Source organism: Fistularia commersonii, chromosome 30, assembly GCF_037954325.1.
Source record: "Fistularia commersonii isolate RoL2024-O1a breed Wild chromosome 30, RoL_Fcom_v1.0, whole genome shotgun sequence".
In the NCBI taxonomy this organism is placed as follows: domain Eukaryota; kingdom Metazoa; phylum Chordata; class Actinopteri; order Syngnathiformes; family Fistulariidae; genus Fistularia; species Fistularia commersonii.
In genome coordinates this window covers 5,436,086-5,451,814 of record NC_141313.1, presented here as the reverse complement: position 1 = coordinate 5,451,814, position 15,729 = coordinate 5,436,086, and the positions used below count along the sequence as shown (strand labels likewise).

The 15,729-nt window shown below is 43.1% G+C and overlaps 1 protein-coding gene across 2 annotated transcripts in view; it reads right to left on the bottom strand.

The window, feature by feature from the left end:
* jarid2b (jumonji and AT-rich interaction domain containing 2b) overlaps positions 1 to 15,729 on the bottom strand; it is a 104,607-nt gene that overhangs the window by 30,565 nt on the left and 58,313 nt on the right. Inside the window, exon 4 of one of the 2 annotated variants that reach the window (XM_086178006.1) lies at positions 1,967 to 2,190. The exons of the other annotated variant lie outside the window; for it this stretch is intronic. Within the exon in view, the coding sequence (XP_086034132.1) occupies positions 1,967 to 2,190 (224 nt within the window). The remainder of the gene's footprint in view (positions 1 to 1,966; positions 2,191 to 15,729) is intronic. 2 annotated transcript variants of the gene reach the window in all.

Here is a 15,729-nt window from a genome sequence, read left to right as displayed (position 1 = left end):
CATTGGCCTATGCGACACGCCGACCTATATATGCAAATCAAAGTCCCTCTCACCAAAGGATCTGGGCCCTTTTAGCAACTTCCAATTACGCCTTTTCGAATGAGCCTGTAAGGTTTAAATGACATTCCATAATGGGTGTGTTCCTTGTAAGAACAGCAATGTATAGCCATCACGTCTCAATAGACTTGAATCTAAATTTGCCTCTCTTGAGTCTCCAGCCTACTTTGGAAGTTGGGCAGAGGTTAATAATGATAACGGTAAATGGATCTGAGGCTGGCGGTATTGTCTTCCAAATGAGTTAATTCCGGATGAGGACATGTTTAAGAAGACAGTAAATTGGGTGTTCAACAAAGGGGACAAAAGTGAGATAGCGGAGAAGTCACAGCCAAGGTTGTCTCGGATGACTCTTCCAACTTTATTAGCCGGGCCCAGAATATCTTGTCATTCGTTTTTCTATTTCAGGATTATTGAAGATACACTACGAGAAGATATAAAGCTATTGATTTAAGTGCATGGGGTCAGTGTGCTGTCTCAAATCTCTTGTACGTGGAAGGAGCATTCAAACTATGGAGGGCATGATGTGACTCATGTCAGCACCAGACAGGGTTATCTCAAAGCATTACGTTAATTTAAAAGGTAGATAGCCTCTTTGATGAAAATTTAACTTTTACACCATTTTTCATATCTTCACCTGTAAAAATAGAAAAAAAAATGTGTGAGTAAAAACTTACAGATACAGGATTGACAAAAGGAGATTAGTGCTCATTGGTTTGGAGTGTAAAATTTAGTCAGTTCTAGTTATGAACACACACTGCTATGCAGTTTTTACTCTGCTTGCAGGTCAGCATAGACCTCATGAGTGAGGTCTTCATTAGCTCGGCTGGATGTGACAACGGACTTGTTTATGTAAATGTAGTGTGTCTAACTGGGTCTTGACACACGGTGAGTGTAGATAAGCTTTACATGAAATGGGATTACTTTTTTTTTTTTTTTGAAGAATCTAGTTCCTTCACCATCTGGAGATTAAATACATGCAGAGCTGAAACACATTCTATCCTGAGCGCTGGGGTTTCATGGCTGTAACATGTCAATCACAAGGTCACCCCTGTCTTGGTTTTTTGGAATACTCTTTCATTGTAAATTAATTAGCATAATAATTTAAACAATGAACATAGTGAGCAACAGAATACACGTCTACACGCGTACACGCCGCTTCCTTTGTACCGATGTCTCTCGCAAACGCTGCCCAAATAAAACATGCGCGCGCTTGTGCGTCACGCGGTTACACTGCAGGCACACACTCGGAGAGAACGTCGCTACCAATTACCCTACAGTGGCTTTTTACATTTTCATTTGACGCTGGAGGTGCTACATAGTATCTACGGACCCGAGTAGAGTCGGTAGAACGGGTGCGTAAATGTATGCGCAGCTGCTCTGGCAGAGGGGTGATAGGCAGGGTGTTAAGGAGACAGAGAGTTGTTGAAAGGTAAGAGGGGAAGATGTGTAAGCTGATGAAATGCAGGATAATCTTAGCCTTGGGCAAGTGCACAGATATTTGTAGTAGGTCTATGTGGTTAGTGTGTGTAGGAGTGGCTGGGGGGCAAACAAAACATGACTTCAAGAAACCTACATGATATCTCGAGTTGCCTAATAGTAAGCATGTGTGATAAACATGTCGGCCCAGTGTTCGGGTTACTGTGGGGAGCCTTACGTGAGAGGATCCGTTTAAGTCTGACCGAATACCACGAGAGGGCTGGACCGCTGAATGACAGGTACAGAGAACATACGCTGGCAGGTGTGTGACCATGGGCTTGTTACCAGAAGCTTACATACTGCAGGCCTAAGTCGAGACAGCCAAGTGGCAGCAAATCTAATCCGGTCACAGCCGTAATGTGAATCCTGGCCTCTAGTCAGAGACATGTGTTCATATCCCATTAAAAATTGAAAACCTCGGTCTGTATCTTACCTCTGAGGCAAAGGAAAGTGAGGAAGTCCTCGGTCTTGGGTTTGCGCCTGGAAAGGTCCTGGATGGAGGAGGACAGCGATGAGGAGGAGAGCGAGGAGACGGAAGAGGTGGGCACGGTGGCCTGGCCCGTGTTCAGGCTGCCAGGCTCAGCCACTTTGATGGGCGTAGTGCTGGGTGAGTTGGGCTGGGACTGGGCAAACTTCCTCTGGGCCTGGAGCCGAGGTCTGAAAGAGAGAAGACCGCAAGGAGGGAGCGGGTGAATCAATATGTGTCATTTAATTACAGCTGAGTATGCCAGGATCCGTCCACAGCAGTAGGCAGTAGATGACAAGGAGGCCACAGCTGCTGAGCATTTAATACATTTCGTCTGTCATGTGCCACCACTTTGTTTAGGATTGACAGCATGAAAACATGTATAGAATTTAGGCTATTTAGAGACAGAGATTGCTTCTTTCATTACTGTCCTAATTGAACGCCGCTCCATACAAATCACCTTGCTCAAAGCAGTACAAAGAATCAGTCATTTGTAGGGTCTTTGCCAACCGGGTCAGAAAAGACGTAAGGAACGAGAATCGAAGCAGAGGAGCGCGAGTCCGGTCGTACATTCATGAAAGTGATTTGGACTGGATGTTTTATGGTTTAGCAAGAATGTTTTATTATCGGAGGATTACAGTGAGTAATGGATGGATTTTATTGATTGACTCGGAGCGGCACGCTCTTCTGCGATTGGTATTTACATCACACAGCTTGATTTCAGCTCAAAAACACATCAGTCGAGACTTCGATTACCCCATGCAGCATCCCATCACTCTTCAACTCAGATTTCATTAAATGATTTATAAATCAAGACCAAACCCTGCCGCATCTGTCAACAGGACGTGGAAGATGTCAAAGATTTGGTTCCAGACTATTAAGTGGATTGAATGAGCGAGTTGACACAGTTTTGCATATGCTCGTATGTCGCTTGGCTGTCTTTTAAATGCCGTAATTCCGATGCGTGTCAAATTTTCCAAGAATATTGCACATGAATACTGATGAATAAAGCTGTCATGTACAGAGCAAAGGAGATTTAATGGTACAAAGGAACAAGGTCGAGTGGTCAAGTGGTCAAGTCAGTCAAGTGGTTCACCAGTTTGAAATATCATACGGTAAATATTAAGTCTTTGAAAGTGTAAGGTCAGAGTTTACATACCATCACGCAAACACTTAGTACCACTCAATAAGCTTGCAAAAAATGCAGGTGCTTCCCAGATTAAAAGGTGACTTTCTTTTCATTCCTGATAATGTCTGGTATGAATCCGAAACGGCTGGGCACACCCCAAAAACTTCTCTTCATTTTCTCATTTCCGTGCCTTCCTCGCTTTTCACCTTTTTATCTTCCCGTTGCTCTCTATCTTTTTGTCTTGGATGGGCTCGCTCACCCCTGCGGTGAACAATGCCTCTGAGATGTCTCTCTCATTTTTCTCCCCGCTTTCCTCTTTAGTTCACAGTATGCGTCTGTGCCGGCGAGGGACAGAGGAGAATATTAAACAAGTGGATTTCTGAGAAAGAGAGAGAGCAGAGGACTTCCTTGTCGCACACCCCATCTCATACGCAACACACACACACACACACGCACACACGCACACATGCACACGCACGCAAGCAGATACCTGGGTGTGAAAATTTACTCTTGCATGCTGTCTTCATGGAAGCACATGTGTGTGCATACACAGTCCATGAAAGACTAGACTGTCAGGGACCACATCAACCAGCAAGTGGTCTAAATCGATCTATGCAGCAGCGTGTGTGTGTGTGTGTGTGTGTGTGTGTGTATGTATGTGTGTGTGTGTGTAAGAGAGAACACGACCCATGATATAAATGTTGAGGAGATGTGATAGAAGCAATGTGATATCCTGGTATTATTTGTCAATTTGCTGCGGATCGGACTGAAGTAAGAGAAGATAGGATCATGTCTGGAGAACACCCACAATGCATTTGGCGCAGCCACTGAAAGGTGCAATACTCCGATTGCACTTCAATCAGGGAACAGCGCGGTGTCAAAACGTGTCAATTTTCTCACCGTGACATGGGTGTAAGCTCAATATGTGAGAAATTGAGAAATGATTGCGCTCACATTGGGAAACGCATTGTAGTGTGGAGTGGAGGCTGTGATAAAACTGAAGAAAATAAATACACGCACATGCTCAGTTTGTTTGCAATGTGGTCATTTGGGAACAAGAGCCAAGGATTGCGGTAATTTTCCTATTAAAGCTTGCATTAAGTTGCGCACAAACAAGAACACTTTATTTCCCTTTTTTTTTTTAACAAAGTCTTCAATGAATCTGCCATGTGTGGCATCACCTAGGGAAATCCTGCTGTGAAAAATCTAATCGATAATTGCGGACCAAACAATCCCTGAAAAAAAGAGGGCAGAACAAGACAGTGGAGACGCATGTCACGTCACATGAGGATGTACCTGTTGTGTACCGGAGAAAAGGACAGGACGGGGAAAACAAGAAAATAAACTTACAGATAAACTGACAAAAGAGATGAATCTGCTTTCCAACCAGATTTGATGAAAAGCTAACCAGACAGACTGGAAATGGAGAAAGTCAAATGTTGGAGAGGGTATGAAATAATGAAACCGGAGGGCTGGAAATCCAGAGAACAAAGACACAGAAGGTTGTGGGACGGTTAAAGGGGAGGTATGTTATAAAAAGAGACAAGAGCACAAGCACGAGTATAGCACAAGCTAGACTGTTTTGTCCTTGGGTGGAATTTGTTCTTCACAGCATTGGACATCTGATGGGGAACCAGAGTCACGCAGCACACAACTAATCAGACAGCCGTCACAGACTTAAATAGAGGAAGTAAAGCACAACAGCAAGACAAACGCGGAGCAAAAAGTCCTGACTGACTCATCCAGGCAGTATAATCCAGAGCTGCATCAGCAGCAGGGATAGCGAGGTAAGAATTCTCCCAAATACAAAGATTGTTGCATGTGTGTGTGTGTGTGTGTGAGTGTGAGTGTGAGTGCCTATGCACAAGCAGAATATTGGGCTTGTTTGTGGACTCAATCCACGATTTGGGCTCCAGCACTGATTTTCTTTCAGGCAAAAATTCAAAAGCTCGTTATACCTTTTGTTCTCATCCATGTTTGGATTTTTGTAACGGTTTTCTGTAACATTATTTTGAATAAGATACTAACAGAACTCTTATTCTGATGTTAGTAGAATTCCCACATGGACAGGTATGTGTTCATACTGACTTCCATTTCTTTGTAAAAAAAAGGGCAAAACAATTCCAGGTGTATGGGTTCTGACAAAGAAAAATCAATGTGGAGAACATTTTTAACAGGATATTTTAACCCTCATATTATGTTAAGGGTCAATTTGACCTATTTCACCCATTGACCCAATGGGTCAAATTGACCCTTAACATAATATGAGGGTTAAAAAATATATTTGTTAAACCATAAAAATGGTTCTGTATTCTGCATTGGTGTTAATTTATGTCTGTGATCATCTATTTGTTTTAAAGAAATTAAAAAACGTACACAAAAAATGACAGCTTATACTAAACAGCGAGCAGACTGATAATGGGCAACCCCCATCCTTTTGCTTTATATAACATCATTTTGGTGATCCGTCTAAATCAACAACATTTTTAACAACTAATATATTTTCAAGAGTGAAGAGTGTTTGGCTTTGCATTTTGTAATTTACAGTGATGGAACTTCAAAACGGTGTTGAGAGATTCTCTCCTTCGCCAATGGGCTTTCTTTTCATCAACAGATGGGACCGTTTGGCCTTTTCCGCTGTAATATCTTTCATGAATCTACTCACATTTGTTTGTCTGTTACACTCCTGCTTCTAAAAATAAAACTAAAAACTGTGCAAAACATACTGATGTCTTAAATTAAACTAAAATACAGCAACATTCATTTTCCTCAGTCCCTCGATGATCGCTGGCGATGTCACACGAAAAAGGGTGCATTCGGACTGCTATGTATAAATCAGAATGAGTGTGAACACCTTTCTGCAGCACCTGAACTTTTCCTGTGCGGGGGAAAGGTTCAAATGTGCAGCCACCAGACCCTGTCCGACCAACCTATCAATTTAATATCCTGCAATTTAATAGCCTGGGAGAGAGCAGCACAGATGACCACTTCCTAAACAGAAGGCGGAGGAGAGCCCTGAGCTTCCATGAAAATCTTCTTTAGGAAACTCAATCCATGGTAGTTTTATTGCTCTGGCTTTAGATGAGCCAGTCCTTATTCAAATGCTTTCAGACACAGACAGCAGGAGACAGACGTACACGCATATTAATAACTTAATAATAAACGCCACAAACAAAAAAAAATAAATAAACTGGCATGAACGAAACAGAAGCAACAGACCAATGAGGTAATAAAGTGATGGACTTGCTACATCCTGTCTAGACTGGCAGAAGAGCCTCTTTGGAAAAAAAAAAAAAAAAAAAAAAGCCCTCTGGTGTTTCTGGGATAATTTTGCATCATCTGACCAGTGTTTCAGTTCCTGACAACAAATTGGTCATTTCTGTGTTATTCTCCCGTTATCAGATTAAACCCCATTACTGTACATCATTCTAAGCACTATTTATTGCCATCTTTTTTACTGTTTACTACATATTTACTTGGTTAATAAAAAGCTAATAAAAACAGACCTGCTCCCCTGATGATGTGATAATGCGGGGTTCAGCTGGGAGCGTGGAAGTGGTAAATAAAACCTAAACACCGTAGCGTGTTATTATCTGAGAGATGACAGACAGATGGCACCACTGCAAACCAGAATTAGTATCATAATCACTGATAAAGCCTGGCAGAAAATAAGAGCAGCAGCGGCAATACGAGTAACCTTTAACTCGCATGTTCGTGTAGACGTCGCAAAAATTATTAATTGTCCGCGAGGTTCTGCCGGTGAGCCGGTGCCAAGATCTGGAATAGATGATACAGGGAATCAGGCGAGCATGAGAAGGGCCCGGCTTTTGTAGACGACAACAAAGCGAGTGAAGCCACAACTGTGATGTATATATTTCGACCATAGACTGTAAACATTTCAACAAAAGACGATTGTGTACAAACTGGCTTTTCGCGGATTAAAACCAGACATGTCAACGCATGAAACTTCATGCTCCTAAAGACCAGGTAAATACTGAAAAAAAAGAAAAAAAAAAAATCTGCATGGGAACAATTTGCAATGTCATGACAGTTTGGTACTAAAAGCTGAGTGGTAACATGAGCCGCTGGGTTTAGTCCTACGTCTTCCCAGAGGAGGGCTCGAGTGGGTAAGTCAGGGTACACTATGTTCCCATGCATAGGGAGCTATAGAGTGCACGTTGGTCCAGTGCCATACTAGGAAAGTATGGCTTACATGAGTTAAAATTAGCCTGATTGCGCTGATTGAGGGGGGAATGAGAGGAGTCGCAGGAAGAGAGAAGCTGAGATCCAATGGCAGGAGAAAAAGCGAGAGATTATAGCAGGATGTCCTCATTCATCCCTTTCTAATCCACCTTTCATCCATCCCTTCCTCCCTCCATCCCTTCCTGCTACCTCCCAGCCATCTACTCTTCAAAGCGCCGCTGCTCCGGCTAATGCACACATGCCACCGGAGCAGCCGGGGCGCCGAGTCCATCTGGGAGAGGAAGAGCGAGTGAGCGATCCCCGCGAAAAGGAGACAGGCTAAAGGAGAGAGCGCCGGTTCCTCCACAACACGGACGACCAGGCTCAGGCAACTGCACATGGAACCTGTCAATCAAACACAGGGGCTGATGTGCCTCTGGCATGCTTCATCAGTCGCCACCTTATAAACACTTGTCTAAACTGTTGCCATGGGGACTGTTGTGGTTGAAGGCCTTCTGTGGGAGGCTGGCACTAACTACTCCTCCTTCGCTCTTAGCCAACAGCCCGACAATTTCCTGTCCAGGAGATGAAATTTCTCCAACACTGAGTGTTAACAAAGTAATCTGCTCCGTATTCTGAACTTGCAGAGTTCAGCCGGTCAGGTTTGTACTTGTGTTTTGACAATGTGATGGTGAATATTGGGACAAAAATAAATAAATGAACAGACTGCGTCTCTTTAACAGCTCTGGTTTAAGTTAACGCTGTTAGAATGTGTCACAGTATTTATAAACCAGTATTGTTTTAGATATGTTTAACTGTCGTTTCAGGAAATTATAAAATTTAAGGTAGGTTCTAACTAGTTTTTGGTTGATATCTAGACCCTTTAGATACCCAGCAAGGTCAATGAAAGAGCCAAGTAAATTCAGGGGAGGAGATAAGCATGGAAAAAAAAAACTTGAAACATAAACATGTTATTACAACAATCCATGTCTGGATGCACAAACTTCAGTTCTTTGCCAGCATTTGCTATTTAAGAAGTTGCTGACATTTGAAACTTGTTGTTGTATGTGAAAGTACATGGAACACACGATACATGAGGGTCAGAGACGCAAAGCCAGGCAAACACCGCACTTGAACTGAATAACAGCATGCATGTCTTGGTTTTAACTGGCTGAGCGTGAGAAAATATTTGGGTTTTGCATTCAGGATTCATGTCAGTGGGTGAAATCCAGCTTGCCACGAGTAACCAAAGCCAGATATACGACGTCTGTTTCTAAAGTTAGACCTGCAGCCTGACACTCAGTTTTCAGTTTAACTGTTTCCCAATTCTTAGACTACATCAATATTTAGAACCTTACGCCACTCAGAGAGCTTTTCCAGGTTTTCACGCGGTGCTACATTTGGTCATTCACAACCAACTTCTGTCAAGTCTCTGGGGACGTGACGGAGTGACGTGGAGTGTAGAGTGAGCGTTTGTGGACCAGAGGTCACATACTGAACAACGCGTCCCTGCTAGATGTTGCCCACGGCCTTGGAATCAGGTCTTGGCTGCCATGTGTGGTTTAGTTTCAGCCTGGTGTTGGGTTTAGGACTGTGGAGTGGAACATGAGCTTGCGGCCTCGGTGTTGAATTGTGCGAATGTGCCAGCCTCTTGATACTGTGAAGATCTTTGGACACTAGCAGTCAGGAATGAGGCCAAAAAATGCACTATTAATTGGGATCCGTTCCCAAACTCCACGTGGAATTAGAGCGTGTAAAACGGAGAGTAGGGCAAATAGCTGAGCATTGGCAAGGAGGCAGGGACATGTAATAATAGCGGGCTGAAGAAAAGCAAATAGGTAAAATAATTAAATTAGATAAAAACAAAGCATGCATACTTAAATATTTGCCTAGCTGCATTTGATTCGGTAGTCAGTCTTCTATATTTCAATAAATATTTCCAGACCAGTTAAAATAAATCTGAAAGTGGCTCAGGCATTCAAAATCAGACTACTGTTTTAGGGTCCTCCTGAAGCATCGGACAACTGAGACAAGAGGCGCGTCAAGCTCGTCCGCGTTGTGTCCGGGGTTTGATTGATGCCGGCATGGGGCTGGGCTCCAGTCAGACTTTTTGTTCCCCACCGTGGTAAAGGTTTTGTGTGAGGAGAAGAGCACTGATCCAGAGTCTGTACCTTAGGGGCTGCATTAATTGGCTCCAGATGGCCCACATGGTCTTGATAAAAGACTACCTCGCTGCAGCTGGCTCTGCGCACGTGAGTGTGTGTGTGTGTGTGTGTGTGTGTGTGTGTGTGCCTGCCTGTCTGTATATGTATCCTGTGTATCAGGGCAACCTAAATATACATGTTTATACACATAAAAGTGAAAGATTGAATGTTTATGTGACAGGATTACACTTCACAAATCTCGTATGTGTTTAACCGATGACTGTCCCCGTTGTCTGCCTGCATTTATTCCACCACATCTGATCCATCAGCGGATGAATGATTCAAATGAGATGTGTGTTTATGCTCCAATTTTTGCATTTAACATCTTTTGCTCCTCAAAATGTAATGCCAAAAGCAATTACTGTGCTGTTACTGACACCATGTGTATGTGTGAATGTGAGCGCTACAGTGCGCGTATGAAAGAAGCAAAGCTCCAAAGGCTATTAAGTTTTATTTAGCAGAAATGCCAAACTTTCACATTGGGACAGCCTTCAGCCGGCATGCTGGTTCTAACAAATAACGAAAATGAATCATTACAGATTTTACATGTTATCATGCTGGGAGGAACCACCCCGACTGACAAAAAAAAAAAGTCTAGACAGAATGGCGTGTGTTTGGTGTCAGCAGTATTGAGTGAATTTTCACTTTACTCAAAGTGTTTATTGCTTTTCTGTCTCTGTGCACTTCTTAGCAAAGAGATGGCACTGCAGCAGAGCGACCCGCTGACCTCTTGACCTTCACGTATGCAAACAGCCTCTACATAAACCCATGTCACATACCCACTGAGCATATACACACCCCAAACATAAATAAACATAGTCATTAGTCAATGAGGGGAGGCTGCTGACAGAACAATATACACAACACAAGGTCCACTTAGTCCTGAACCGAAATGCACAGTAGTTCTCTGGGACAGCCCTTAATAATGGTAGTGATATACTACAGAACTTCTGGTTTATTTTCTCAGTGCAGGGTTTTAAGCCCTCGGCTGCTTCGCTTCCTCGTCAAAACGAATGCAGAAGTGTAATATTCAGAGGGCCGATCGCGTGCGTGATGGTATACTTCGAGCCCTCGCAGCAAGGCTGATATTCACTTTGAGATAAAAGATAAAGCTGTTCATATTTAGATGTAACCTTGGGTTTTCACTTGGCCTTTAAAGAAAGAATAAAACCATCAGGTGGGAGATGCCCTGATAGGCAGATGTGGAATGGAGGCATCTTGACAAAGATCAAGCTACACAGTATCTCTGTGAATACATACATATTAAAACCTGTGGAAGTCACCCATTATCCCCTTGTCACCTTAGAGATGCTAATGTACAGAAGACCAACTATACTTAAACTGGATTCCTCTGAAATGCAATAATTCAATAAGTTCTCCAGTGACCTTCAAAGCTTGAGAGAAAGAGACAAAGCGACCACAGCTAAAAGTATGCTCGGTCACGGTCCACCACTAAAGGCTATTTGCCAACCCCCCTTTCTGTTCTCTTGACACACGCTAACACGAAGCCCATGACCTCTGACATTGCAGTCCAACTTAAATCAACCCGAGAGTGGCTGAGCACAGCCAGGTTGGGTCAATAAATGCCAGAGACGGTGAGTTTTTTGTAAAGCAATCAGTCTAATTAAGCCTGTGTCCTAAATGCAGATCCTCCCCCCGGCCCAGAGCGGCAGATACTAGCGCACGGTTCTTACAAAACCAAAAAAAAAAAAAGTTAATTCACAGACAGGTACAATTTAGAGGACAGGTAAAAACATCCATACTTCAGTTAGAAAATAAACTCTTTATTTGAAAGGATAGTGGCATCCAAAAGTGATTGCTGTGGTGCATCCAATGTTTAGACGTGAGCAACACTCGCAAAAACACGGCCACGTAGCTTACTATCAAACTGTCAGCTGCACTGATGACGTGGCACTTGTGTGACTCCAGAGATTAAGTGGCGGTACGGAGTGACAGCGTGGTGTGTATCACATGTTGTGCACAGGTTTCTGTTTCAGAAGAAAATATATCGTACACAGCTTAAGACCCCTTAAGTAGGCACAAGTGAGGCATTTCGGTGTTGCTGGGTGGAACATTCAGCACCTTTCACACACACATGCACGCACACAAACACACTAGCGCGCACACACAGCTCCTAATAGTCAATCTGTCACCTGTATATTTCCACAAACACATCAATCCCAGGTTGAGTTGATGGGTCGTTGCACTCTGCAGTGGACCAAGTCCTGAAACATGTTCAAAACATTTTTCCATTAGCTTTGGCTGCCTGTCTTTATTCCCCCTTTATGTTTTGCGCAATCCTAGTAATACAGAAGTTATGCAGGTTAAAAAAAAAATAAAAGCAGGTGGGGAAAAAAAAAGTTGAATGACCTCAAATGAGATCAGACTCTTACTGCATGCAGCATGAGTCATTTTACCACCTTGGCTTACAGTTGATACTCCAGTAGCTAAAAAACACACTATTTAAAGTCTTTATGACTTAAGAATAGCAGCTCTACTTGCTCGGGATACAAAAATAACAGTGCAGAGAAAATCCACTGAAGCATTTTGATTTTGGGTCTTTTGTGTAAAACCAAGCGTCGTGCAAACCAGTTGTAATCTCCGGTACAATGAGAGCGCTGCCACTCGCATTTGACAGATTAGGGGGAACAAGTTTGTGCACAGCGCAATGTTTATGCAGTATGATAGATGGCTAATGCTCCTTTGCCCTGCTATCTAAGACAGAGCCAACAGCTTTAGGGGAAGCTTTTGCAAGGCGGTGACAATTGAGATGCGTTTAGAGAAGATTTGGGGACGAGTCACAGATGGGGCAATGGAAAAAACAGAAATGTCGGTTTGTTGGTTTTTTTTTTTGTTTGTTTTTTTTTTAAATCAGAATAACACCATAAATACATTGTTTGCCATTTTAATTTGCTGGCTAACCGTTTGTCATCCATCAGTCTTTCGGAGCGACGCTGACATTTTCTACTTAGTTAACCAGTCAGTGTTAGTTAATAGTACTCGTAGGTGTTACACTGACTATAGGGCCCATTGCAGCATCATCTAAAGTAAATCAATAGACACATTATGGACCCGGCAGTGTGTGCGTGCAGGCCTGCGCACATGCATGTAATCCTTCTTAAATGGAAATGGTGATTATGCATTACTGACAAGAGTCATTGGTTACGCCAGACAAGACAAGTGTGTGTATGTGTGTATGTGTCAATGTGTGCACACACTTGGCATTCATTAAGTCGAAACAAAGCAAGCGGCAGCAGCTGAGTGTGTGAGTGTGTGTCTTGGCTGAGACAACAGAGAGAGCAGATTCAAAGAGAGCCAAAAGTGGGGTTCAGTAAAGAAATAGTAAGGGGGGGGGGCAGAAAAGGAATGCAGAAGGGAAACAAATCGGTGTAAAAGGGGTACTCAACTTCTGATCCACTCACACTCGACATACTATAATTTTTGCACCTTTTTAATGACTTTAAATCCAGTCAGCTGAACAACTAAGTGTTCGGGAAGCCATCACAAAAGTCCCTTGTGAGTGTTAATGACCTCCACTACAGTAACTCTATCTCCTGATGCAACATTTCTGGTTGTAATTTCATCCATGGCTTACAAAATCTGAATTTATTCCAGGTTTAGAGCTCAAGGGCTTTCCGACTTAATCTGAACCTTTGATGCAATTCGACAACCTGGACCTGGAGTACACAGAAAGTAAAAAAAAAAAAATCTATCGTACAAATAAGCTGTATAATAGCTTGCTATTGATAAAACAAAAGTTGAGATATGTTTCCAAGGGTATCTATATTAGATTTAATGTGCTCTGAAATCAAACTTTACTTTTTCCTTTAAAATTTATGCTGGGTTCCTGTAAAAAGGGCTTGAAAGGTCCCTTGAAAAGGTCTGCTTTAACAGGATTGTTTGATATGTTTTTATAAAAACAGGTTACATCCTCCTCGTAGGTCCTGGTCTGAATGACACCCAAGCGGGTGTGAGGATGCAAACACAATTCGAAGGCATTAGCAGAGGACGCTGTTCAGAGAGAGTTTTCTGCATTAGTCTATATTCCAGCTTTCATATAAATCATTAACTATGGGGAAAAATTATAAATACATCAGGCAAACATTTGCAAGAAAATACCTAATAATCAGCAGAAGAAAGAGGGTTGTCAATACTTCAGACACTAATTTTACCAGGAGTCAAAACTTCAGAATGTGGGAACCCTGGTTTCATGGACTAAACTCAGTATTGGTCAGATTTATAGGAGGTTTTGGGTTTAGGAATACATTTTTGGCAACATGCACGCACAGACCTATCTTGACTTCCACAGTTTTACTGACCTAGTTATGTTCTTTCATCCTCTCTTGCATTTAATAGTGTCCGTGTGTGTGTGCGTGTGTGTGAGTGTGTAAAGGCTCCGTCTTGGCAGAGGAACCCTTATTTAGAGAATACGGTAGGGCTGGTAGGAGAGGTCTACAATGAGCTGGCATGTTTCAAGGGGATGTGCTGCCAGTCTCTCACCAATCTCAGAAGCATGGGAAGGCAAACACAAACTTGATCTCAAAGACTTCTAAAGGGGGCCGCTTCCTGCCAAAAATCATTCGCACCTGTCCCTCTGTCTCTGCCTCCTCTCTCACTCCCTCTCTCCCTCTATTGCTCCTCCTAGTCTTTCACTCTGTCAGCGCTCGATCCCATCATCCCATCTCAACGCTGTGAAACTTTTCCTTTGCTCAAAATTGGAACCAGCCACCCTGCTGCTCCCCGCTCTGTTTTGACCAGCACCAGGTGGAGAAGCTCCTGGCGTCACCTCAGTTAGTCCTGTTCAGGAACAGTGTGAGACACCTATGCCAGGGCACCGGAGTCATCTATCACATGTGAAGAACACACTCACATGCACACACACACTTTTCAAGAGAACATGAAACATAGCCAACTACTGCCTAGGCTTGTGTTTCATTAGCATGGGATAGAAATCCTTTCTTCATTCAACCCCGTGTGTGCGTGTGTGCGTGTGTGTGTGTGTGTGTGTGTGTGTGTGTGTGTGTGGGGTGATCTAATGAAAACCACTGAGCATGCTGGCCTCTAACTGAACCCCACTCATCTCATAACAAAATTGCGTATCCCTGTTATGCCTTCTTTCGCTTTGTCTTTCTTCCCCCGGAGTTATTTATGGTTTGTCCTGCTATGATCCACAGGGTCACGCCGTTTCAATTCAACACCTTTCGCCGTCATATGTCACTCCCAATCAAGCGAGCACCCCTCCCCCGCAGGAATCATTCGCTCACCTCACAAACCCGGGTTCGTCCTTTGCGGGGGGGTTCAATCGACTACACGTGCGTTATTCACATTTATAAAACTTTGATCCGACATTGCTTTTTTCTCTTTAACATCTCTAAACGCTGCGGCTTCGGGATCGGCTTGTATGCTACCTGCTACACTGGCCGCCTCGCCTCTGTCTGAAAGCCAGGTAGATGAAAGCGTGTAACGACTGAGCTCAGACTAGAGGTTACAGTATCAAATGACAGCGAGGAGGACTTAGGCAGGTGCTCGACACACACTGAATGGAGCCTGTATAGGCTGCTCATTACACAAGGACATCTGCTGCTGTCCAGCCCCCAAGACTCCACCCCCTTGCTTTGCACTGATGCTTTGATGCCGTGTGTGTGTGTGTGTGTGTGTGTGTGTGTGTGTGTGTGTGTGTGTGTGTGTGTGTGTGTGTGTGTGTGTGTGTGTGTGTGCATGTGCGTGTATGTGAGGGACCAGAGAAAGAACAAAACAACATGCAGTCACAAAAGCGTGAGCACACACACACACACACACACACACACACACACACACACTTGCCACCTACAGTCGCTGAAGAGAAACAGCCTATTCTAACTGCAAAATATGAAATCACACATTACGGAACAATTAGCGAGGATCCCCTGCTAAAAAGCTGTCATTGACATTACTATTATAGTTAATTGTTTTTTTTATGAGCGACAATGCCATTGTTTTGAATTACCGTGAGTTGAGTTGCCTAAATAATAGCAAAACATTGAACATTTAGCAAAATATTGCTGTTAAATACCCAAACAGTCATGGATAAACAGAAAATATTTAAAAGGGAAAAAAAAGAAAATATACCCTGAGGCACATTCCATATTACCTATTCATAAATAATGAGGAAACTAGCAAGAAATACCTAAAAATCAGTACATTTTCCCCCCAAATTGTTATTTCCATCAAATTAT